Source organism: Rhincodon typus, chromosome 9 (assembly GCF_021869965.1).
Source record: "Rhincodon typus isolate 14 chromosome 9, sRhiTyp1.1, whole genome shotgun sequence".
NCBI lineage: Eukaryota > Metazoa > Chordata > Chondrichthyes > Orectolobiformes > Rhincodontidae > Rhincodon > Rhincodon typus.
In genome coordinates this window covers 52751130-52775104 of record NC_063340.1, presented here as the reverse complement: position 1 = coordinate 52775104, position 23975 = coordinate 52751130, and the positions used below count along the sequence as shown (strand labels likewise).

General features: G+C 37.6%; 2 protein-coding genes across 4 annotated transcripts in view; one reads left to right on the top strand and one right to left on the bottom strand.

Moving 5' to 3' along the window:
* Positions 1-10735, top strand: part of LOC109927539 (protein tyrosine phosphatase non-receptor type 14) — a 241753-nt gene extending 231018 nt beyond the window's left edge. Inside the window, exon 17 of the mRNA XM_048601325.1 lies at positions 1190-10735. Within this exon, the coding sequence (XP_048457282.1) occupies positions 1190-1318 (129 nt within the window). The 3' untranslated portion in view covers positions 1319-10735. The remainder of the gene's footprint in view (positions 1-1189) is intronic.
* Positions 10736-11736: 1001 nt separating this feature from the next.
* Positions 11737-23975, bottom strand: part of smyd2a (SET and MYND domain containing 2a) — a 34571-nt gene continuing 22332 nt past the window's right edge. The window contains exons 7-11 of one of the 3 annotated variants that reach the window (XM_048600836.1): positions 23342-23452; positions 20465-20585; positions 17505-17679; positions 13531-13642; positions 11737-12031 (exon numbers count right to left, since the gene is read on the bottom strand). In XM_048600836.1, the coding sequence (XP_048456793.1) occupies positions 11951-12031; positions 13531-13642; positions 17505-17679; positions 20465-20585; positions 23342-23452 (600 nt within the window). In that variant the 3' untranslated portion in view covers positions 11737-11950. Of the gene's footprint in view, positions 12032-13530; positions 13643-16140; positions 16253-17504; positions 17680-20464; positions 20586-23341; positions 23453-23975 lie in introns of those variants that run through there. The other 2 variants (XM_048600838.1, XR_007262855.1) reach the window with 2 other exon arrangements.

Here is a 23975-nt window from a genome sequence, read left to right as displayed (position 1 = left end):
CTCTCCACTTCCAACCCATCTTGCATATCAGTTTGCATCTGTTTCTTGACATTAGTATTAAAGTCATTATCTAATATTAAAGTCATTATTTTAGCCTTACTTGTTTTGGAAGATTTTGAATTATTATGAAAAATTTTACATTAGGAACTAGCAACAATCATATTAGGTTGATGGTTAGGTTATTAGGTTATTCTTTATTCTTGGCTTGATTATTCCAGTACATATTTACCGGCTTCCAAACTGGGAAACCAGGATATAACACAGAAAATCCAATGAAATTTATAAAATTGGAAACATCAGATTTTTATTGCACATAATATCTCATACCTATTTGGAAAACCATTAGTACAAATTATGTATCTAAACCTGTAAACTGCCAACTTAATCCGTAGCTCCTATAAAAGATTGGAACATCATACTGCATCTTTGAATCTGCAGTTTTGTCATTGTTGTTGGACCCTTATTATGGAATGAGCTAAAGCTGAAAATCCAGCACAAAATAATAAATGTGTATTTTCTGAAGCTAACTAAATAAGACAGACAAGGATGCTTATCAGTTGTTGTATATAAGCAGGTGGCATGACTGTCCATCAGACTTTTTTTTTCAAAAGAGGCTGTGAAGCCATAAAGGATGTGACTGAGAACATTTCTGTGGGTATTCCTTTCTTTAACTTAATAATATAAGCAGGCAGTAAGGATCAAGTGCTGAGTATTTCCTCCTTCTCCCTCCGTCATTCTCCCCTGCTCCTTAAAAACAAAGTATTTAATTCGCCTGAAGTGCCTAATGTAGAGGAGATGGTTTAAAATTTCAAGGCAATCACTGTGTCTTCAGGGTCTGGGCTGTGTCATATCTTGCTCCACACACTCTGCACCCCATCTGGAGTGCATTATTTGTGTTCTTTAATTGAATCTATTATTTCTGAAAGTCAGTGTTAGTTATCCAATATCAAAGTCCACCCTTGGGATAAATGAGAAAAGCAACAAAACTTTAATCAGACTATTTTCAACTTTGGAATAATTATGAAAAACGTATTGTGGAATCTTTGAAACAAAAACTACCTTTTTCAAAGCTCTTATTCTTGGGTATAATACTTGTTTTTTTTTAATCTATTTTCCTGTATTACATTGGATTTTTAAGACAACCTATCAGTTTGTGTATTAACATTTTGCCATTGCTGTTCTGTTTCAGAAGCTGGAAGTGCCAGCAATGCTGGGATTTCTCCGACAACAGAGAATGTTAATGGTTCAGACAATAGCCCAGTACAAGTTTGTCTACCAGGTCCTTATTCAGTTCCTGAAGAACTCTCGGTTGATTTAGATGTGAATTCACAAACGCTGTATTTAAACAACCTTAATAATTAGCAGTGGAAATGGAGCTAGCTTTCTTTCCCAGAAAAAGTGCAGCTCAGTACATTAAGTTTCTGTCAAGTGATACCTTGATTTTCAGAACTGTGCCCTTTACTTGTTGAGCATTTTGTTGATGTTAAAGCTGCTTTTGAATCCTTCCATAGAATTCTATAGTACTGAGCATAATAGCAAGAAACAGGACATTCTGCGTGCATACTTAACATGAGTGAATGGTGGCAATCTTTTGCAATTGCTGTGCTTCTGATTGCACAGTGATATTCCAGAATGATGTTTTCCAACTAAACAAATGGAGCACTGTCCACCTTGTAGACTTGTCAAGAAGACGTACAATCAAGAGCTAAAAGTATGTTGGAATTACTGCTGTATTAACTTGAGCAATATTCCTTTAACATTGCCTTGGTCTCATTGTTAAAAGACCTAAAAGTATCAGAGGGACTGGTCCATTTCATAGTAATTTGAGGATGACCTATTGAGTTCACAAACCTTTAATAGTGATATTAATTTTTGCATAATTGACAAAAGCTGGTTTGCATAGTTATATTTGCAATTTTGAGCTGATTATGACTGTTAAAAATAGATGGTAAAAACACACAGATGATTTGCTAGATTACTTTATTTAGTATGAAAACAACGGCAACACAAACTTTAACCTTTTTGAACAGCTGTTTGCCTTGACACTGTGTTTCTTGGCATGATTTCAAACATTTTGGATGCAGTTATAGACCGCTCCTCAAGGGGGCAATATTTCCAGGAGTACAGGACAGATTTATAGCCACAGCAACATCAGACCTTATGTATAAATAGAAGTTATATGGATGTCCCCAGTATTCTGGTGGTTTCACTGGTGATTAGTGACAGGATTGAAAGAGATACTCGTCCCATAAATAGCAGGCGATTCTGAGGAGAGAGGTTGAGACATATGACTGTGGCACCGTCAACTCTGTGTTGACATTTCACTTTGTTTAGTGTTATTTAGCTAATTTTAAGGAAGCCAGAATCTTCCACAACACAATATGTCAGGAATTCTCAGAGAGTTAAACATTCAGCAGCTGCAGGTAATTGGACAAATGAGATATATCTCTGGGAAAGGGAAATGTTTCTGCATCGGGAGTTAATCAGATGGGATATTTGTGGTTGAATTATTATCTGGCTGTTTAATCACCTGGGTCAGTCATTCAGCAAAGACAGTGCATGTTGCTATCAGAGACAAGGGACGAAACTTTGTTACTGGTCCAAAAGAGTAGTAGAGTTTCACTAGCATTTTTTAATGATTTAATCAGCAAATCTACTATATGTTATAGAGTGGGGCATTGATTGGTATAACAGTTTAACATTGGAAATATTTAAATAGTATGACATAGGTTTATTCCTGTGGAACTCTAGTGAGTTACCAGTTTCAGTCTTGCCCATTTTCCGGAATGTTGGATTGCTTTCTTGAAGGACAAAAGGAAAATCAGTCATTTGGAGGTATATTCACACACACACAAGCAGTACTACAAGAGGCCTGGCAGCATGTTACTACTTGCCTGGTAATTAAGGTCTGGTCATATTGCAAAAACAGGAAAACTTTCAAAAGATCTTTGACCCTTAATTTTTTTTTTAAATCTAAAGTTTCAGTTGAAACTGCCAACTGATGCCAGGTCCCCTAATTGTAACTGCAGTATTTTTATTCTGTGACTAACACACCAGGCATTGTGTTTAATGAGTTTTGTTTTTATTACTAAACTGAGTTGTCTTCTAAAGTTGGCTTCAAGCACTAGAATTCATGCTGAGTTGTGTGTTACACAGACTTTACTCAAGGAATGAAGCTACTTGCAACTCTCCACAAACTACAGAAAATGCTGAAAAGACTCATCTGGTCAAGTATCAGCCCTAGGCCTAAACATTAGTCACTTCATTAATGGCTTTCCCTCTAACATAAGGTTAAAAGTGCAATGTTCGCTGATGATTATGCAGTATTCAATACCACTTGTGATTCCTCTGATAGTGCAGCAGTCTGTGCATTCATGCAACAAGACCTAGTAGAGAACACTGAGCTGTACGTTGATAGGTGGTAAGAAAAATTCATGGCACACAAGTGCCAGGCAATGACCATCTCCAACAAGAGAGAATAATACCATCTCCCCTTAACATTCAACAGCACCACTGAACACTTCATCATCAAAAGCCATTGACCAGAAACTGAACTGGTCCAGCCACATAAATACTGTAGCTACAAGAGTAGCTCAGAGGCTGGGATATGCAGTACATAAAACTTATCTCTTGACTCCCCAGAGTCTGACAATCATCTACAATGCCCAAGTCAGTAGTGTGAAGGAGTCCTCTCCACTTGCCTGGATGAGTGATGCTTCAACATCTCTCAAGAAGCTCAACGTCACACAAGATAAAGCAGACCTCTTGATTGGCACCATATTAAACAACTTGAACAATCACTGCCTCAACCATTGATACACGGTGGAAGCAGTGTGCACCATCTGCAAGATGCATTGTAGTAACTTGCAAAGCCTCCTTCAACAGTACCTCCACACCCACAATTTCTACCACTTAGAAGAATAGGGACAACAAATGCATTGGAACACCATTACCAGCAAGTTCCCCTCCAAGTGTCAGACCATGCTGGCTTGGAATTATATCACCACTCCTTTACTATCATTCAATCACAATCCTGTACCTTCTCCCTAATAAGACAGTAGCTCTACCTACACCACATGGACTCCAACGTTCAAGGTGACTTAGTGCCACCTTCTCAAAGTCAATGCTCACAAAAGTAGGGTTCATGTTTCAGTTCTGAGTTCTAAAATATTAACTCTTACATGCTGCACAGATACTGCCTGTCTTGAGTGTTTTCAGCATTTTCTAATTGTGTTTCAGTTTTTCAGGATCTGCTCTATTTCTTACTCTAAAATTAAATCAAATTGACAGTGTAAGGAAGAGCAATATGTATATGAAAAAAAAATTCATCTCTAATGTAAAAGAGAAACAAAAACCACTCCATGTGGAGTAATAGTGTTATTTTAATTTATTTTATATATTTGTTCAGTTAACTAATTTAAGTTACCAAATCTTTTTGAAAACTATACTAAGAGCATTAAACAGAAATAACATGAAATAGTCAATTTTATTTCGGAATCTTACTACTTTTTATACAAATAACTAGTACCAAATATAAGACATCAAAAGGATATTTTCATTGTTATCCATTTTTGATTTGAAACATTCTTTTTGCAACAACTACATTTATTTCTGCACTGCAGAGAAAAAGATGTTTACGTAGCTGGAGGTTAAGTCTATTTTGAAATTGACCATTGTCTTAACGTTCGTAATATGGTCGTTCCTATAAATATTAAGACAAATTATTTTGATCTCTGGGAAGTTTTTTTTAATTGTAAGAGGAAAATTAATTTGATTCATTGTTTTTGTTGCATTTCAATAGAGATTCTTAAATAAACTATCTGTTCATGAACAACTATGTAAATTATTTCTTTGCAAATCAGTAAGCGTTTGAGTGATTAAAAGAAATATACCGAAACATCAAACAATCCTCATCAATAGATTCATGGAATAGATTTATTTTTTATCTTGATGGCAAAATATTGTGCCAGTTCTAAAAAGTTTAATAATAAAGATAGCAGCAGTAGAGAATGGGACTGACTAAAACAAGACAGACAGGCCAAAATAGCTTTTCATGTACTACTGTGTAAGCCTCTGTGACTAGATATTCATGCCTTTCTGTAGATAGAATGGATCACCCAACTTTGACAGCTAGATATTTGGCAGGGCATTCTTTTAGCATGATGGTACAGTACACAAGTTATTTAATTTTCAATAGGCAAACTGCATTTTTTTTTTTATTATTAATGGTAGGGAGAGAAGGCAATCTTCCCAACAACTTTACAGAGGGGATAGTGCTCCTTTATTTGATTGATTGTTTCTAATTGATTATTTTTACTCTAAGCTTGCTGTAGCTCAGTTGTGGAAAAAAAGGTTTATATGAACTGATTCATGAACTAGAACATGTTACAGGTGCAATCCAAGTTTAAATAAAAATATTAACCAGCATTTACACACAACCTTTAGTAAAAAGAAATGAATACTGTGGATGGAAGGTAGCTTCAAAATTAATTTACAGAAATTACTGATGTGGAAATACAATTAGAAAACAAATTTTAAATAACTTCCCTTAAGATGACATAACCGATGAGCAAAAGCCAGAGAAAGCCACCTGCAAACTTGTCATCACCAGATGAAAAAATGATCAAGTATAGACAATGTCAGAAATTGTATAATTTTTAGAATTGAGAGGAAATAATGTTTAATAAAAACATATGGTCATTGGCAAAAAATTGAGAAGATTGAAGATTGGAATGTAAAAGAAAATAATAGGAAAGATGAAAACTCTGGGTGAAGGTGCTATAATCCCTTTAATAATAACTAGCATTAAGTTTAAGCAAGATTTGGGTTGGATATTAAACAATTTGCAAGTCTGGATTGTGCTATTTCAGTTTTGGTCACAGTGCTGGGTATTGGTATGTAAACTAAATATATGTGACATGCAGGCTTGGAAATCCCTTGCGTGCTGCTTCTTAGGAAAACACCTGATTCCTATGGGACAACTGTGAGTTAGCGCCACAAGAGGCAAATTGCTGCTGCCTACTGCATGCATTTGAAAATTCAGGGTTTACCTACCATGGGGTGGAATAGTCTGTCCAGCCCTGCTCCACTCTGCAAATCGAGCCATTTGTTTTCCAATACCTCATGTAAGAACATGATTGAAACATTTCTCTAGTCTGTATCCATTGGGTGGTACTCACTTTCACCCATTTGAAAACCTATACCTTAAATCACTAAATGTATTGAACTCTGCAACTATTTGGGTTGTGACTGAGTTAGAATCATGCAGCATTAGAAGTCCCTGCACAGATTCAGTTCCCTGTTAATTTGGCTTGTAGGATTTCACTCCTTAACAAGGCATTTGGAAATTACTAATGAAAGTGGAGTCTCACTGAAATGATGACAAGGGGTGGACAGAAACCCCAAGGAATTTCAGGGTTGTAGCTCAGTAGAATATTTTAGATTAACCCCTAAACCGTGCATTGATTATCAGTAATTGACAGGTGAAAATATGTTTTTCAGACCACTTCCTAGCAGCTAAATTTCACAGATAGTGCTGTATGTTAGGAGGGAAAAGAAGTGAGGAGAAATGGAATAACTTTGAACGGTTTAGATGCTCACAGTATTCAGTGGGTCGGTGAGAAGTTCAAAAACCCTTGTGGGGAACCTTTTTTTTTTAAAATTGTCTTATCTAAGATGGCTGGCTCACTGTGACTTTGCAAGCTCCTTCCACTGACTAATACTGTTAACTGATCTTAATTTGTGTATTTATATAATTTAACAGGTTGGATTAAAGTCCAGTCTGAGTTTTTAATATGCTAATATCCGTATTGTGTCTCAGTATTTTTTTGGCTTTTCAATATTGCTAAGGTATGAATTGTTGGAACACGTGCTGTTGAACAATGTTCTATATTGATTGCCAAATCTGAAATTGCAACACATTTGTTGCGATACCTATCACATGTTGTATTTGATGTTTGGAAATGCTGAATGGTTGGTGGTTGACCAATTTTTAACATTGTTCTGATTCTCGACTTAATATGTTTTGAGCAGTAATCAAGCGCCAAAACCTATTTGTTTGTTGTTTTTTGTTAAAAATGCTTTTGAATGTACACATTTTTTATGCCTCTGTGATGTGTCTTAGGACTGTTTTTAATATGTTAAAGGCGCTATATAATTTTGATATATATGAATAAATGCATTTATCACTGTAGGTTTGAGGTGCAACCAGAATCCTTTTCACTTTTTGGCTTAAACTTTGACCAGCTATTCAGATTCAAAGTTACATGGGCCCAATTGGAAACCATGTACTGCACAGTTAACTGTGTATTACTGCCAAAATGTTAGGATACTTACCACAAGAAGCTCTGGAAATATTTTTTTGTTTAAAACAGCAAGTTTTAAATAATAAGTCATACAAGATCAATATAAAATCATTAGTTTATCTAATGAAAAATAAAGGTCATGACAACAACTTTGCTATATTGCTATAAAACAAGTACAAAAAATTTGTACACTATATGGAAAAGTAGTAGGGAAACTTGCTAAAATTTCTGTCTTTGTATAACTATATCTCACCTTGTTTGTGTGCCAACTTTAATGTACCAACTAACCCTTATGTAAAAATTGAAAGAGTTTGGTGCTGGAATCCACCAGAATGCTGAACTGTCCACCCTTACTTCATTTAACTATTGGCAGAATGGACTGGATTTAATAAATTTACTAAGTCCATTGTCTAACCTTGTGTTACATATATTCTGAATTGATAGTGATGAATTAAGGAATAAACATATGTTGCTTAAAGAGAACATTCCTGTCATATTCATTAATACATATGGACATTTATGTAAGCAGTGAATGAAAGACAGCAAGACTTACATTGATAGTGTTAAGCATGTTGGTCCCTAAGTTTAACAAGTAGGATTGTGCCATCAATTGCCAAATTCAACTGATACACACCCAATCTCACTCATTATTAATGAAACCAGCACCAAGTTCAGAACTAGAGATGCACATTCACTTGGACAAAAAATAAAAATTGAATGTGGTATGCGTGATAACTGACAATAATAGTAACTGATTCCCTATATCTATTGAAAGGATATCTTTGAACATTTAAAGTTCAAAGGCACATCATGAACAACGATTTTAATTTTTCATTAGTGATCTCTTATGACAACGTCCATGTGGTTTCTTTATAAAAAGATTCTTACTAATTTCCCATGGCTTCCACAGATTCCAACTGGACAGTTCAGTATTTTAACCTCTGGCCATATTCAGTTAATTTTTAGCATCAATGTGCCGATACTAGATTCAGTTGAAATTGTTCCCTGCTGTAAACCACTGCTCTGCATCTCATTTGGAAATAAGCCCCTAAATTAGCACAAAAAGCCTATAAATGTGTTATACTAACTCAGTGAAAAGGCATCTGCCCTCATATAATTTATATTCTCACCCTATTGTGTTTCGATGTCTGAAAACATAACTTTGTGACAGGAAGTTTAAGTCCATACCATATTTGAGTTGCAACAAAACAGTGGTTTTAACTACAATGAGTGGAACTGTCTTAATGTTCTGTTTAAACTATCTTCTGCTTGAAAACTAACTGTGCATGCTTATTACATCAGGTATATATGTATTCTGATAAGTGTATAAGCTTTTGTTCCCAGTTTCAGTATAAAACTGTGATACTACATGACAGTATTTTACATTTGATCTTGCTGCCTGTTGTTTTCTATGGATACTGAGACCATTCAGCATTGCTTCACATGACTTGTCAAAACAAAATTATCTCTTGTTTCTTTCTATGTCTTGTGTAAATAATTATTTTGTATATGCTTTTTAGTGACAAATTTTCCTTATGAATGTACCAAACATTTTGTAAAAGATTATTGTCTATCATTCATATACACAATAAAGCATTTTTCCAAAAATCCTACTGTTCGGTATAAGGTGATGTAGCATTAGGATGGTAACCTGAACATATACAGTTTTGACAGCTTCCAATATGCATCCTAAAATTTACAGACCAGATGACAGCAGAACTATAGCGCAATAGAGCAAAAATGAACAAAAAACAGTTGCTAATGCATTATTAACACCATCTGAAACTGCATGATCCCATTGCAAGGTAATAGAGGTTGTGTTTACAACTTGTGCAATTAGACTTTACTCAACTTTCATGGTCCAGGGCAAGTATTTGCAGCTTTCAAATGAATGTAACCAACCTCAAGTTAGATCAGAGAGAATCCCACTTGAGGTAATTTACTTAATTGCATGCAGTTTGGTTGTGTGGCATTGTCTGCAAAGTTACACTGTATACGTTTGCTCAAATTATTACTGCCGGTGGGAACACTGGGCACCAAGAAGGAGAAGGCTATGCTGGAATAAGGGCTTCAATGCTGCTTCATCATTTTGTTTGATCTTAAATCTTTTGTTTGTTTAATCAGTTGATTCTGTATACATCAAACTGCAGTTTTGTTGATTTAAATTATTCAGCTCCTTGGTTAGAATACGACTACACTATAGTACTATTAGGACAAGTCATTTATTGTAATGTGCCAACCTACAAATTTCTTCACCGCTCATCACCATGAAGGTAGATGTGTAAAAAGGTTTATCTTGATTCTTGCACTCTGACCTGTTTGGCAGAATTGTTGCTTGCCTGCTCTACACAAACAAAATTCAGGCACAAAATGTAAATTTAAGCAAATGCAAAAACAAAAAAAAAAGCAAGCTTTAATTCCATTGCTAAACGTGATGGGAACCATTCTTTCCCTCTCTCCAAACAGGAACTGGGTTTCTGATCTACACATTCAAGGGGCATCATTCCTAGTCAGTGATCTGCGCCATGCTGTTAAGTTCTTCAGCCAACGTTACCGCAATTACAGACTTAGCCAAGGATCACTGCTGGCAAAGGGATGTGGCCGAAGACGCAACTAGTACCAGCAGCTCAGTTTTCTGATAAAGCCAGAGGATCAATTTCCATTTATCCTTGAGCCACTTGGTTCTGTTGTGTACTGATGAGCCTAGACTAAGATCTTCCCACATCTGTGGGAAGACCACAATCTTTATTTAAAATCCAGATGTCCTTTCTTTCTCCTGTCAAGTTCACCGGAACCTACTTGAAGTTCTTGAGTCAGCTCTAAAGCTTGATTTTCTAATTTCAATAGTCCAACGTAACAATACACATTTCCAAAGTTTTAGGTGGTAGAGGTTTAAATAATTGATTAATTGCATCTACAGTGGAAAACAGGCCAGTTACCCTCAGCTGATCCATGCTAATATTATGCTCCACATTCTAAACAATTATTCATTAGCAAGAATTTTCTGCACACAGTTTCATTATCCAGACAATCCTATCAGAATTGGACAGTGCAAAGTGAATACTGTGTAAGAAAGTGGATTTTTTTTCTGTTTAAATTAACTAATTGATCTGCACTGGGAGCTGGTCAGAGAGAGAGAGACTCTATCTAAAGTCTTTTTTTTTAATCTTATCATAGATCATAGAACCCACTAAAGTGTGGAAACAGGCCCTTCGGCCCAGCAAGTCCACACTGACCCATACAGCATCCCACCCAGACCCATTCCCCATAAACCCACCTAATCTACACATCCCTGAACACTATGGGCAATTTAGCATGGCCAATCCACCTAACCTGCACATCTTTGGATTGTGGGAGGAAACCGGAGCACCCAGAGGAAACCCACGCAGACACGGGGAGAACGTGCAAACTCCACACAGACAGTAGCCAGAGGGTGGAATCGAACCCAAGTCCCTGGTGCTGTGAGGCAGCAGTGCTAACCACTGAGCCACCGTGCCACCCCAATGTTCAGACATATAGGATTACAGGCCTTCAAAGACTGGGAATGCACAAGAGGCCAACATTAGAGCAGGACAGAACTCGTATGGGGTTGTAAGCGGATTACGGAGTAGTAGGGCATGCAGAAATTTGGAAGTAATGATGTAAACGCAGATTTTACTAGACCAGGAACCAACTTGATCAGCAAGAACATTGAGCAGGGAATAGGACTTTCTGCAAATTAACATTCTCCCTGCTTCCACTCTTATCAATGCCCCTAATCTGAGTGGAAAATGACCAGCTCAAATTGTGACCGTGGACACCCGAGTCAGGCCATCAGCCACAAACTGAACTTCCACCCAGAGAGATCCATTTCTGGGTGCCACCACAACCAATCACATTGAGTCAGCTGAAGCAGTTTAGTGGATTATTAGCCTCGACATGAAACAATACCTGCTTCCCTAGGCGTACGAGTAAATACTGTCTCCAATACCTCGATCAGAGGTCTATACTATCCAGGCAGCATATACATGCGACGTAGGGCTTCCCTATGCCTCAAGTCTCCCGTTTCTTTTCTACGATATGCGGAATTCACTGCCTAAACCAGGAGAAACTCGGGTTGGAAGTAGATTCCTTCTCCAAGACAGCAGCACTGACGCAGAACAGCCCTGGGATAGATTCAGTGACATCCAAGTGCAATTTTTATGTCGCTATGGTTTGGGAGGTTGTGGCCCAAGGGAATCAGCTCCAAGGGTCCGCATGCTGCCTCAGAGCCAAAACTCTATCTACCCCCAATGCACCCCCACAATTCCCAGCCTAGGCTCAATTCCACTCCCCCCCAGTATCACAATTAACCCTTGCAACTTTTCTCCTGAACATCTCCTTTATATAATATGGCAACCAGAACTGCATGCAGTGCGGTCTGACTAAAATTTTTCAGAGAAGTTTCAATAAATTAACTGCTTTCACAACATTTATTGTAATATGCATTTAAATATTAAAAACAAAAATAAAAATTGCATTCCTTTGATATTTATGCTATTATTTTCAGATTTCATATCCATGCCAACCAATCTTTTTAGAGATTAGTTTGTTGACAGATACCAGCATACAAACAGACACAGTCTCACATTGTGATTGCAAGGAATTGAAGCAACAAATGAAAACATTCATTTTCCCTCCAGCTCTTTCTGAATTTCAAGAACATATGGATGATCTTTGCCATGTGCCACTTCCATAATGGTCAATGCCTGTGAAAGAAAAGGCAAATTTAAGTCAGTTAGTTAGTGTTTCTCTCGACATCTATTCTAAAACATGGCTCTTTTTAAAATAAAATTTTACAAGGTACTGTAATTATACAGCACAAAACGAAGAATTGCTAAGATCCCATGCCACAAAGAATTTTGAAAAATTCAAGTTTCTTTTTACAAAGAAGTCAGATATTACAACTCAACTAAAATTAAAACAAGAATTTCTTAAAAAAAAAAAAAATTAAAATTTAGACATTCTATCTACTTCTGTGTTTTACTGGCATGGAAGGGAGAATTAAACCTTGAATCAAAACCAGAAATTGCCGGTAAAGTTCAGCAAGTCTGGCAGTATCTATTGGAGAAACCAGATTTAACATTTCAGGTCGAGTGACCCTTCAGAATTGAAGGGTCACTCGACCCAAAAACGTTAACTTTGATTTTCTCTCCACAGATGCTGCCAGATCTGCTGAGCTTTTCCAGCAATTTCTGTTTTTGTTTAATTTACAGCATCCATAGTTCTTTCAGTTTCTATTTAGTAAACCTTGAACGGTGTCTTTCAATTATTTAATGATATTGAATTTTCAATTTCACATCTATGCAAGATTTGATATTCTGAGTATTTTAAAAACAAACCTGCATCACAACAAAAAAAAAATGCTAGTGCTACTCAGCAGGCCAGTCAGGATTTGTGGATGGAAATAGTTTTTAATTCAGGTTGATGAACTTCTATTCAGCTAAGGTTTTCTTTTGGGATAACTGGGGTTTTGGGGGGAGGGTGTGTTCTGTTTTATGATATGTCTGACATAGCTTGTGCAGCTCAACCTTTCTTAGCCATAATTCTGAATGAAGTCAAATTACTGATTCCAATTGCTGGACAAGAACTTTCAAAAAAGCAGTGCAGTCAATGAAATTCATATTAGGATCCTAAACTTTGGTGAAAAGTAACAGACCGCAACAATGATAGATACTCATTAAGTAAACACACTATAAATACATTAACTGTATTACATGGGGTGAGTTTTCTCAGATTAGCATATTTTGAAGTGTCTAAATTTGTGCAAGTTGTCTGATTTATTACAATTATCCTAAAATCCACAAAGCTCAATGCATTCTGGCAGAAAATAATATGTTACCTCTTGTTCAGGATTATTTTCAATGAAGAAATAATAGTTGAAGTTCAGAAAAGGATGTACTTTTAGATACCAGTCTAAATGCAAAATTTAGAAATGGGTCTACAGCTTTAAAGTGACAGCACATTGGGATTATTTTCCAACAGGAACAGCCTACTGGCTACAATTACACAATGTGCATGATTTAATAAAATCAAGGCACGCTTATAGGTTCAAAACACTTTCTTACCCAGTAGTCTAGTTTCCATAAAGTACACATGAGCCTTCTTGGGAATGTTACTTTAAAAACAAGCCATCAACACAATCATATCTGTTATGAAGTCAATACTTGGTGACTATAATGAGGAAAGGAACAGGTGAATTTATTACCTTCCTCAGTGCCTTAGCGCCAGCAGAATGGTGTTCCAGGCCCATATATAACCGTCCTAGTTTCAGCCACATTGAAGCAACATTCAGAGAATATGCTGGATAGTGTTTGCTGCTAATTTAAAAAAAAAACATTTATTTTAAAATTACAAATCACAATGCTAATTTTCTTCTGCCCTCCTTTCATTCTAATTTTCTAACTATGTGTAACCACCCACCAGTTGAAATAAGGAGTTACTGAATCATGGAATATGCTACCCTTCCTCCAAATGTCAAATATGTTGGTACACAAGTTACAAGAAACCACTACAATTCAATCTCCAGGACAACAGTATTATAGCGAAAGCCCAAGGATTCTGGCAGCTTCCAATCCCAATTTCTCCCCATTACACAACAGCACCTACTTCTACCTCCACCTCCATATTACTCTTTTCCATCCCTGCCTTAGCCCAGCTCTTTCTAAAAGCTTCAGTCATGCCTGTCCAAGTTTGAATGTGCTATTGCTCCTCTGCCAACTGCTCATCCTCCATAAATTTCAGTCAATCCACTGTCTGTGCCCCAATTCATAACAAACCTTGACCACTCCACTGCATGTTACTCTTTAATGTCAACAGTTTTCTTGTGCCAAAAACCTCAAATTTTGACAAAAAGCTCATAGAAGTTTTCAATTCCTCTATGGCTGCACCTCTCCTTCAATCTTTGTTGTTCACTTTAACTCTGTAGCATGTGCATTTCCCACTCTCTCCACCCCTCTATTGTAGCTGAAAGCATGGCCAACATTCAGGACTTAACACTCAACCACTCTACCATCATCTGCTCTTAAGGCTGTCAGTGAAAGATCTTTTAAAAAAAATTCAGTCACTGTCCTAACTATTTCCTTTTAGTTAGGCATCCCTGAATATTTTTCAGCATTAGGAACAAGTTGTTGCTGATGAAGCAACATTTATTAAGTTTCATTTTTTTTAGTAAGTATGTATCTCTAGCAACGTTTAAGTGTCTCAGTACAGATAAATGTGCAATCTTTTTATAATGGCTCAGACCTAAAATTCAAAACCAATTCAAACACATTGGATGAATGACCGATAAATGTCTTTTCTCTGTACCAAATTTTAGAGGTGTTAATGGGTCATACCATTTCACAAATTTATCTATAATCTGAGCACAAATGAAGAATTCCAATCTGAAAATCCACGTGTTCAATGATAATAGCAAGTGCCTTTATTTTTCTTAGAGATGTCAGCAGTGGAGAAGGAAGGTTTTACCCCAGAAATCACCTCTGATCGTTCAAACCTGGAAATGCTGACCTTATGAAGCCACTGTCCCAGCAAAAAGCCTCATCCACCAGCCGCGTACATTTGGAAATCATGGGCACATTTCTCATCATCATCATGCTTTCATTTTACTGAGAGCAAAGCTAAGTTCCATTCACTCATGAATTCCCGCCAAAGGTGTTTCTAGTGGGTGAACATCCAATTTGCAAACTCAGATTTCTGAAAATTATCAGAATCTCTACACTGCAGGAGGCAGCCATTTGGCCCATCGAGTCCGTTTCAACACTCAAAAGAGCATCCCATCCCATCCTATCCCTGTAACCCTGCATTTACCATGTTAACCCACCTAACCTGCACATTCCTGGACTCCCTGTCTTTGACAGCAGAAGGGAGAAAAAAAGGTGTTGAATCTCTGTTTGCGACTAGTGACATCCTTCAAATGCAAAATAAGTGAACAAATATCCCAACAGAAAATCTGAGTCAGTGTCTTAATTGGGCAGTAGATGTTTTCACTCAATCACAGTAAAAATGCTCTGCATTATATGTTATTCGTGTTCATCTTCAAAAGGCTCCAAAGTCAGTCTTCGTTCAAAAGGAAGGTCATATTATTTTATAAATAAGAAACATATTTTTCAGGGGCAATCAGAAAATCTCGTTACTGGAAATAACAGGATAAAATAATTCTAATAAACATTGCAGTTTTTGCCAAAATCAACTACTCAGATTTATTAAAAGTAAATGGTAACGTGCAACCATAGATCAATACACCCTCTAGAGATTGTAGTTTTTAAAATTTACACCTCCTTGGCTCAGAAAGTGTGCAAAGTTTCACGAAGTTCCTCCAATGGAAAGTGCCTGCTCAACTTTGCCTACAGGATACTCTGAAAGAACTGAATTGCCAGATATATTTCCCAATCACTGGGAGGATGTGGTTGATAACAGCCCTGTGCACAGTTAAGGGCTACCAATAAAAGTATATTTTGCAACTAAAAACAGTCAACTAACTGTTGGATTTCTCACACACACACACACACACACCTTTTTCTATAAAACACTCTCTGGGGTAATAACAACCTAAAAATAGTCTGTTTCTGTCTCCTTGATCAGAATTAAGCTGCTTGGAACAGCTGAAAAGACTGAGAAGGAACAATGTTGGCCTTGGGAAATGGTAGTAGTCAGTCCAGTTTACACTTTGCCCTATTTAAAAAGATCACTGGTCGAACGATAGTGGGACAGTTTTTACTCTACCAATCTGGTCCTGATCGTACATATTGTCTCAAACATAAGTAACAGCAGAAAAGGAAGGGAATATCCTTTAGGGAAGGAAACCTGCCATCCTTACCCAGTTTGGCCTACATGTGACTCCAGTCCCTGCAGAAGGATACTGCCTTCTGTAGACATCACCGTCACAGTGCCTCCCCAGGAGATTTCTGCCACATCAGGATACCCATTTCCTGCATAAAGCAACAGCATCCAGGATGTGAGAATCAGAAAGTGGTTAAAATGTGAAATTACCAGGTACAGACCAAGCTGAATGACTGGATCCACTTTTTAAAAAACTGTTTGCCTAGAAATTTTTTTTAAAATACAACTGCAATCTACTGCTGAAGACAAAAGTAAGCTATATTACAACTACAAATCAAATTTAACTAAGCAGGAGCAGTGCAATTCCTGAAGACAAAGCATCCTAGGAGGTAGACAAAAGAAATTTGAAGGATAAATCTCAGCAAGTCTGGCAGCATCTGTGAAGGAAAAAACAGAGTTAATGTTTCGGGTCCAGTGACCCGTCCTCAGAACTGACGGTTAACTCTTTTTTCCTTCACAGATGCTGCCAGACCTGCTGAGCTGTTCCAGCAACTTCGTTTTTGTTCCTGATTTACAGCATCCGCAGTTCTTTCAGTTACTTTTTTAAAAAAAAAAGGATAAACGTTCGATATAAAATTTATTTAATGTTCCCAGTCTTGACTGTGCATTGTGATCAAAAGGGCAGGCAAGTAATTATTTGCTAATGTACAAGAGGGAGGAAAAAAAATCTCTCCTCCCTCCACATGGGAGGGCACAGAGCCTTGTTCAACACTGTCAACACTATTAACTTGGTACATGGAGAAATGCAGACACAAAACCACCTCTACTATGGAAAGCTTCCCGAGAACCTGGGTCATTTTATTTGGCTCAGCACAAGTTATTTTCCACATCCAGCTCGTAGGCTATTTTGTCTCCACACAGGAAGTCAGAACAGAGCTTGCTGGCTTAATTGTCACAACTCAGTGACTCACTCATTTGAAATCAACTGCATTTTCTGGCATGCTTGCAAATACAAAAAATGCACGTCTTAGCACAAGGAGAGTCTGCTGCTCCCTTCTAGCTACCCAGAATAAAGGCTCCCCTCATGGAAATTGCTAGCTGTCAGATATAAATAGAAGTTATTACCTTTACACAGCATTTAACTTCAAAATCTGCTAGTATCATTTTTATCTTCATTTTTTAAAAAAACATGTAATGTGGTTGCAATCATTCTGCAGCATGCAACAATTTATGATGAAATATTCACTTTGCACAAGTGTGACTCATGCAGTAGTGAGATGTTACACTGTCTATTAATAATACTGCTCTAAAACCCAAAATAAACAAACTATTTCTGGAAATTATCCTGTAGAAAGATTACATGAAATAAATATTGTATCAACTATATATTCTTTCAATCACCTGTAAGGTTTGATTAGTTTTTGACCATAGCGTAAGGCTCCCTCCCAGTCTTGCATATACAGGCAGACTCCCATGGCCTGGTACATCATATGCAGCATGTAGACATTGTTATCCTCAAAGGTGGAGCCCATCTTATCCAGACTTAACTCACAGATCTCCAGCAGTTCACTAGGGGGTGCCAGATAGTTAAGAATTGTACAAAGAATAATCAGGGAGCTCCAAAAGCTATTCTGTAATGGAAGATTAAAACAAATACTTCATTTTGATCATTCATAGTGCTTCGTTTGCACAAATTGTGCGCTTAGCAGTGCTGGGTCTGTACATTTCTCTTCCCCCAGGGAACTTTGGTTGTGAAATTTGTGAAGATGAACTGTCAACCTAGAGGAAATAACCTACCAGTTTTCAAAAGACCTTCAAAACATTTAAAGACAAATTCTCTCTTACCAACATTGGTTCTAATAATAATAATTCCCAGGATCTCAAGTCATTTCCCTACATCCAGGAACAGAAAGGTATCTCGAATGGTGGCAAAACAAAGTCAATGTCATTTCAGTCTACACACAGATATTTCAGTTCCATTGTAGTCAATATAATTAAACGTTAGGCATTACAAACAATCAGCCAATCTGATACCACACATTGTGTAACTGCTCAAGTCAAATTTTCTACCACTCAGTATCAAAATGAATCTACACTGTTTTAATATCCGTTGTATAATCATATACTCAGAACAGCAAACAGTACTAATCACGGCCAGTCGCTTTTTGATCCTGTATTCTAATGTCTGTATAGTCAGTGAGGGAGACTTTGGCAGAGTGAGACAGAGACAGTAACAAGAAATTTGGGGCAGAGCAGGATTTAGGTGTTATAATTAAAGCTTACTGAAAGAGAAGTTAAACAATTACTTTGTATCTGTTTCCACCGAGGAAGATACAAGAAATCTCCCAGACAGAGATCCAAATGGCTAGGGAGAATGAGGAGTTGATGGAAATCAGCATTAGCAAGATTGTACTGGAGAAATTAATGGGGCTGAAAGGCGATAAAACTGCAAGGACATGTTATTCAAAGCCCAGTGCACTATGGAGGTGACTACAGAGATAGTCAAGGCATTGGGTATTATCTTCCGAATTCTATTGATTCTGAAACGATTCCTGCAGCTGGAAAGTAGCAAGTGTCGGCCAGCTATTTAAAAAGGGAATGTTAACCTTACAATTGTATTAGGGAAATAGTACTTGAATCTGTTGTAAAGGATGGGATTAACAGACACCTGGATGAGAATGATATGAATGCAAATTCATGCTGACTATGCCCAAATGAGAAATTGTGTTTGACAAACTTGGAGTTGAAGGGATTACTAACTAAACTGATAGTAGAGTGTTCATGGATATAGCATACTTTGATTTTCTAAATATTTTTGATAAAGACCCCACAGGAGGCTGGTTAGAAAGGTTAAAGCACATGGGATAGGAAGTCACGTGTTGGCATAGATTAATGATTGATTTCTGACTGTTAGCCAGAGAGCAGGAATAAACGGGCTACTCTCACATCAGCAGGCTGTGACTACTGGGATAGCATAAGGATCAGCAGGCTTGGGGCCCCAGATGTTCACAATAAGTACCAATGATTTCAAGGTAGGGTCAAAACGTAACATTTCAATGTTTGTAGATGGTAGAATCCTAAGTGGGAATGGGTGTTGCAAGGAAAATGTGAGGCACCTTCAGGAAAATTTGGACAGGCACAGTGAATCATCAAGAACATGGCAGATGGAAAATAATATGGAAATATGTGAAGTTGTCCACTTTAGTATGTGAAACAAATATGCATAATATTTCTTGAATGGTAAGAGATTGAAAGGCATAGATGTACAAAGGGATCCAAGTGTCCTTGGTCGATAAGTCACTGAAAGTTGACACGCAGATGCAGCAGGTTATTAGGAAGGTGAATGGAACATTAGCTTTTATTGCAAGAGGATTTGCTTTCAGGAGTATTAAAGTCTTGCTTCAACTACATAGAGCATGGTTAGACAGTACCTGGTACACTGTGTGCAGTTTTGGTCTTTTCATTTCAGGAAAGATATCGTCATTGACAGTGTGCAATGAATAGGCACGAAACTTGCTCCCAGGACAGCAGAACACTGCCATGAAGAGAGTTTAGGCAAACTGGGCCAGTATTCTCCGGTTTCAAGGAATGAGAGGTGATACCATTTAAATCTACAAGGTTCTTAAAAAGTGGATACAGGCAAGATGTTTACCCTGGGTTGGGAGTCTAGAACCATTTAAAAATAAAAGGCGACACCCTTTGGAATTTTCTGCCACAGCAGACTATGGAAGCTCAAATTTAAGTGTGTTTAAGATTACTAGATTTGATTATCAACAGCATACCAGGTTATGGAGATGGTAAAAAGGCACTAAGTGTTTGATCAGCCAAGAGCATATTGAATGGGCAGGGCAAATACAATTGGCTGAATGGCCTACTCCTGTCTCCCTGGGCTGCTTTGTAAAATCCAAGATACTCAAAAGCTGCCCTTGCAAGGAATGGGCTTTAAAATTCAATGGTTTTCTCATCACTTTCAGTGGTTATTCATTCAGTTTGTATCCCCATTCGTTATTTTTCCTCCCCCAATATATCACCTCACTTCCCTACAATTAAATTATTCCTGTCACCAATCTGCTCACAGCCTGCACCTGCCTCAAGTCTTGTGTAGTTTTCCTCAACCAGTCTTTGATTTTGCACCATCAACAATTTTTAAAACGCTGTTTATTCCCAAGTCCAAAAAATTTATATGCACCAGGAACAAGAGTAGTAAATAGCCAATATTCTGTATACTCTTCAAAGCCTGTATGAAAGAATCAAAATCAATAAACTAACACAAGACAATAGCACCACTGAAACATGTAGTAGTTTGGTTTTTAAAAGAGGTGTGTGGCTTATGACCAATTCACAGCAAAAAAAAAGGATATTTTTGTAATGCTTTGCTCTCCTGAATTCCTCAATTATATTCCGAGCATATTTAATCATGTCCTTGATGACCTCTGGCTTTGGCGGCTCACCATACTTTGTAATCTCCAACTTTTCTTTATCCTGCAGAGATGAATGGGAATATTTATTAACATCAAACACTATGAAATAGTTGAAATTACACTTTGTGCAAATTAGCATACTGTATTCACTACTCATGATGTCATCATCTCCACACTGGGGAATCAAAACATAGACTGGGTGACCATTTCTTCTTTTCATAACATCCCCATTCAGGCCACAAGTAAGGCCACAAGTATGACCACTGGTTTCCAGCCTTCTTGTGTCAACATGGAGTTCTATGATATTAAGTTGCAATCTCCATCCTCATTTTGTTTATTTCCCCCCTCATTTCCCCCTTATAAAATTTTACTTTGCATCAGGCCAGAAGTCATTTGCCACATTTGGATGCGAGTTACACAGCTAAATGGCTGTGAAATGCAAAGGCACATCCTGAGGTCATGAAAAGCACCAAACAAAAAGTGTGTTATCACTTCGCTTGTATCAGAGATAAGCATTCGCTTGGGCCTGCTCAACCACTCAATAAGACCATAGCTGATCTGTTTGTGGTTCAAATTTCACTTTCCCATCTACGTCCGATAACCTTAGATTTTTGCTAAGTAAGGAAATCAATCTACCTCTGCTTTTACTTTACTCAATACCCTTTTATGTGGCACCTTGTCAAATGCCTTTTCTAAATCCAAAAAGCAGTGTCCACAGGCTCCCTCTCATCCAAAGCATCTCATGCCTTAAAAGCACTCCAAAACAAAATTTGGTTAAACAAAAGTTTGCTTTCTGCAAAACCATGCCGACTCTTCTCAATTATCAAGTTTTTCTAAGTGCCCAGCTAGAACCTCCATGATCGATTTTAAACACCTTCCCCATGACAAACATCAAGCTAACTTCCCTAGAAGATTTCCTGCCTCCTTCATTTCTTGAACTGACGCATTACAGTTGCTGCTTGCTACTCTGACAGAACCGTTCCAGAATCTAGCAAATTTTGGAAAGATCATGCCAATGCATCTACTGTCTCATTAGTCATCCCTTTTTAAAGGGCTTTAAGGTAATATCCATCCAGACCCAGGGGGCCTATCCATCCACAGCTCCAGCAGTTTGCTCAGTACCACTTCCACAGTGTCAGCAATTTCAAGAAGTTCAACACTTCCTCCCACCTTTTGATTTACAGCTAATAAGTGAGATTGATTTGTATCACCAGTAATGAAGATAGAAGCAAAATATTCATTCATTTTGTGATAAGATGTGCCTTTAAGAGGCATTTATTCCACCCTGTTTCTCTTGAAAACAAAAGTGCTGCAAACCTGGTGTCTGCTCCATGAAAAGCATTACCTTGCAGCTTTGGGAACATTTAAAAAAACAAAAGAAGCACAAGTGAGTGGAGTCATGCTCACACAGACCCAGCATTTTAGTTTTTCATTTCAGTTATTGAAGCTGGGGTTTTAAGAGTGAAGCTGCTAGATACAGCTCTCTCTCTCTCTCTGCTACTGCAAAAGTTTGGGTTCTCTTCCTGTTGCTAGATTCATGCTTTCGGTTTTCTCCTTCCTCTTGGACTGGAGATAGCACATGAAATCAGTTTTGCCGAATTTGCTTTTGTCGATGGTGTGTTTATGGGATGCTGCAATAGTGGAACACTTGATGAGTAGTAGCTAAATAATATTATTTTGATAAGAGTTAAAGTTATGACTTTTTTTGTATTTTAGCAGTGGTTCAAGAATAAAGTACGTTTTGTTTAAAGCCTAGTACTTTGACCAATCGAATCATATCTGGCACGCAACGCCTTACACTTGCCTTTAAATAAAAATTAGGGTTTCGGCTATCTCCTGGATAGGTTTTGAGGGAATTTGATCTGGTCCATAACAATCTCATCTGTCATTTCTTTATCCTCTATTAACAGGTCACAGGGTTTTTTTTGGGGCAGTACATCTAGAGTTCATTCCATTCACTTAGAAACAGTTAATTCAGAAAGGCTTCACCTTCCGAGGGATTGAATTCTCGAGTAATTGTGTCAGGAATCATTACCCGGCAGCTACAAAAATGTGTATGAAAGGCCCATCAACTTCAGCACCATGCGGAGATTTCATTCTCCAACTATCTAGATAGTGAATGATGCAAACTGTATATTAAAGTCACTGCCAGTTGGGAGATGTTTGTGATGTGCTTATTTATAGGAGACCCAGCAATCCTGCACTGCCCAGTAACAATAGGAGAAACTAAGAATTTGCTAGAGTTATCTGATGTGAAAAGAATGATAAAAAGTAGATACAGAATCCAGATGCTTGTAAAGATGAAATCCAGATCAGTCCATTACAGGTTGTAGACCTGTTCATTGTTTGTAGGCTCTTTCCAAAAAGGTGAACCGGTTGAAAGCCTAAAGTCAAAATTGAGCAGCTGCAATGACTTCTGCAGTTGGAGGTTGCTTGTACAAATGGACTCAGCAAGTACAGCACTTGGCTAAAGTCATCTTTAGGATATCAAACTGCTTGGGCTGCAAGAGGTTCAGCAAGATCCAAGTGCCAACTGCAAAACCATGGAACAGGTCACTGGAATTGTCAGATCCTGTTCCAATGTGTGGAGTGGCAAGGACCTCCAGGTTTTCAAGGGCTTGCTGAATCCTCCATTATATTATAACATTTGTGTTATCTTTGTAGCACAGAAGGCGCAAGCCTCTGCTCCCAGAAAGCCAAAATCCTGGCAAGCAGCTGGGTGAGGGAGGGTGGGATTCTGGTTGCAGTGACATGGAGAGTGGCGGTAAAGAGCACAAAATGAAGTTTTTTTTTAAAACAAAAAAAAAAAAAAGTTACCTTTGCTTTTGTTGCACATTCTGTGCAGTCACAAGTGAAGAAATAGGAATCCCGCAATCGATCCTGTCGATCTTCAGTTGGATATAGAAGATCAATATAACTAGTGAAAATCTGCAATCAAAAAACATAGATCAAACACACACATGAATAATACATACATTCCATAAACTTGCAAGTTTATTCATAAGTGAAAGAAGAGAAACCTTTACATTATAAAATCAACAACGATGAAATTATAATAACTGGACTAGTCTATGGCCCACTATTTTGACACGATGCAGCTTTGATTGAAAGGACAATTCTTTTTGTTCAACAGGTAGGCTTCTCCTCCTAAATAAACACGAAGGACTGACCTACATACAGAAATTATAACTTCAATAATACACTTTTTAGGAATTCACAGCATCAAAACTGTTGTTCAGCACTGCACAGGGCTCTACCCTATACTCTCATCAAGCAAATATCAGTCACTTTGCGATACCATTATCATACTTTATTTTCAACTTCCAGGATGGCAGAGAAAGCGAGAGACAGAGAAAGAAAGAAAGAAAGAAAGAAAATGAGAGAGTGGGTGGCATGGTGGCTCAGTGGTTAGTACTGCTGCCTCAAGCGACTGACTGTGTGGAGTTTGCAC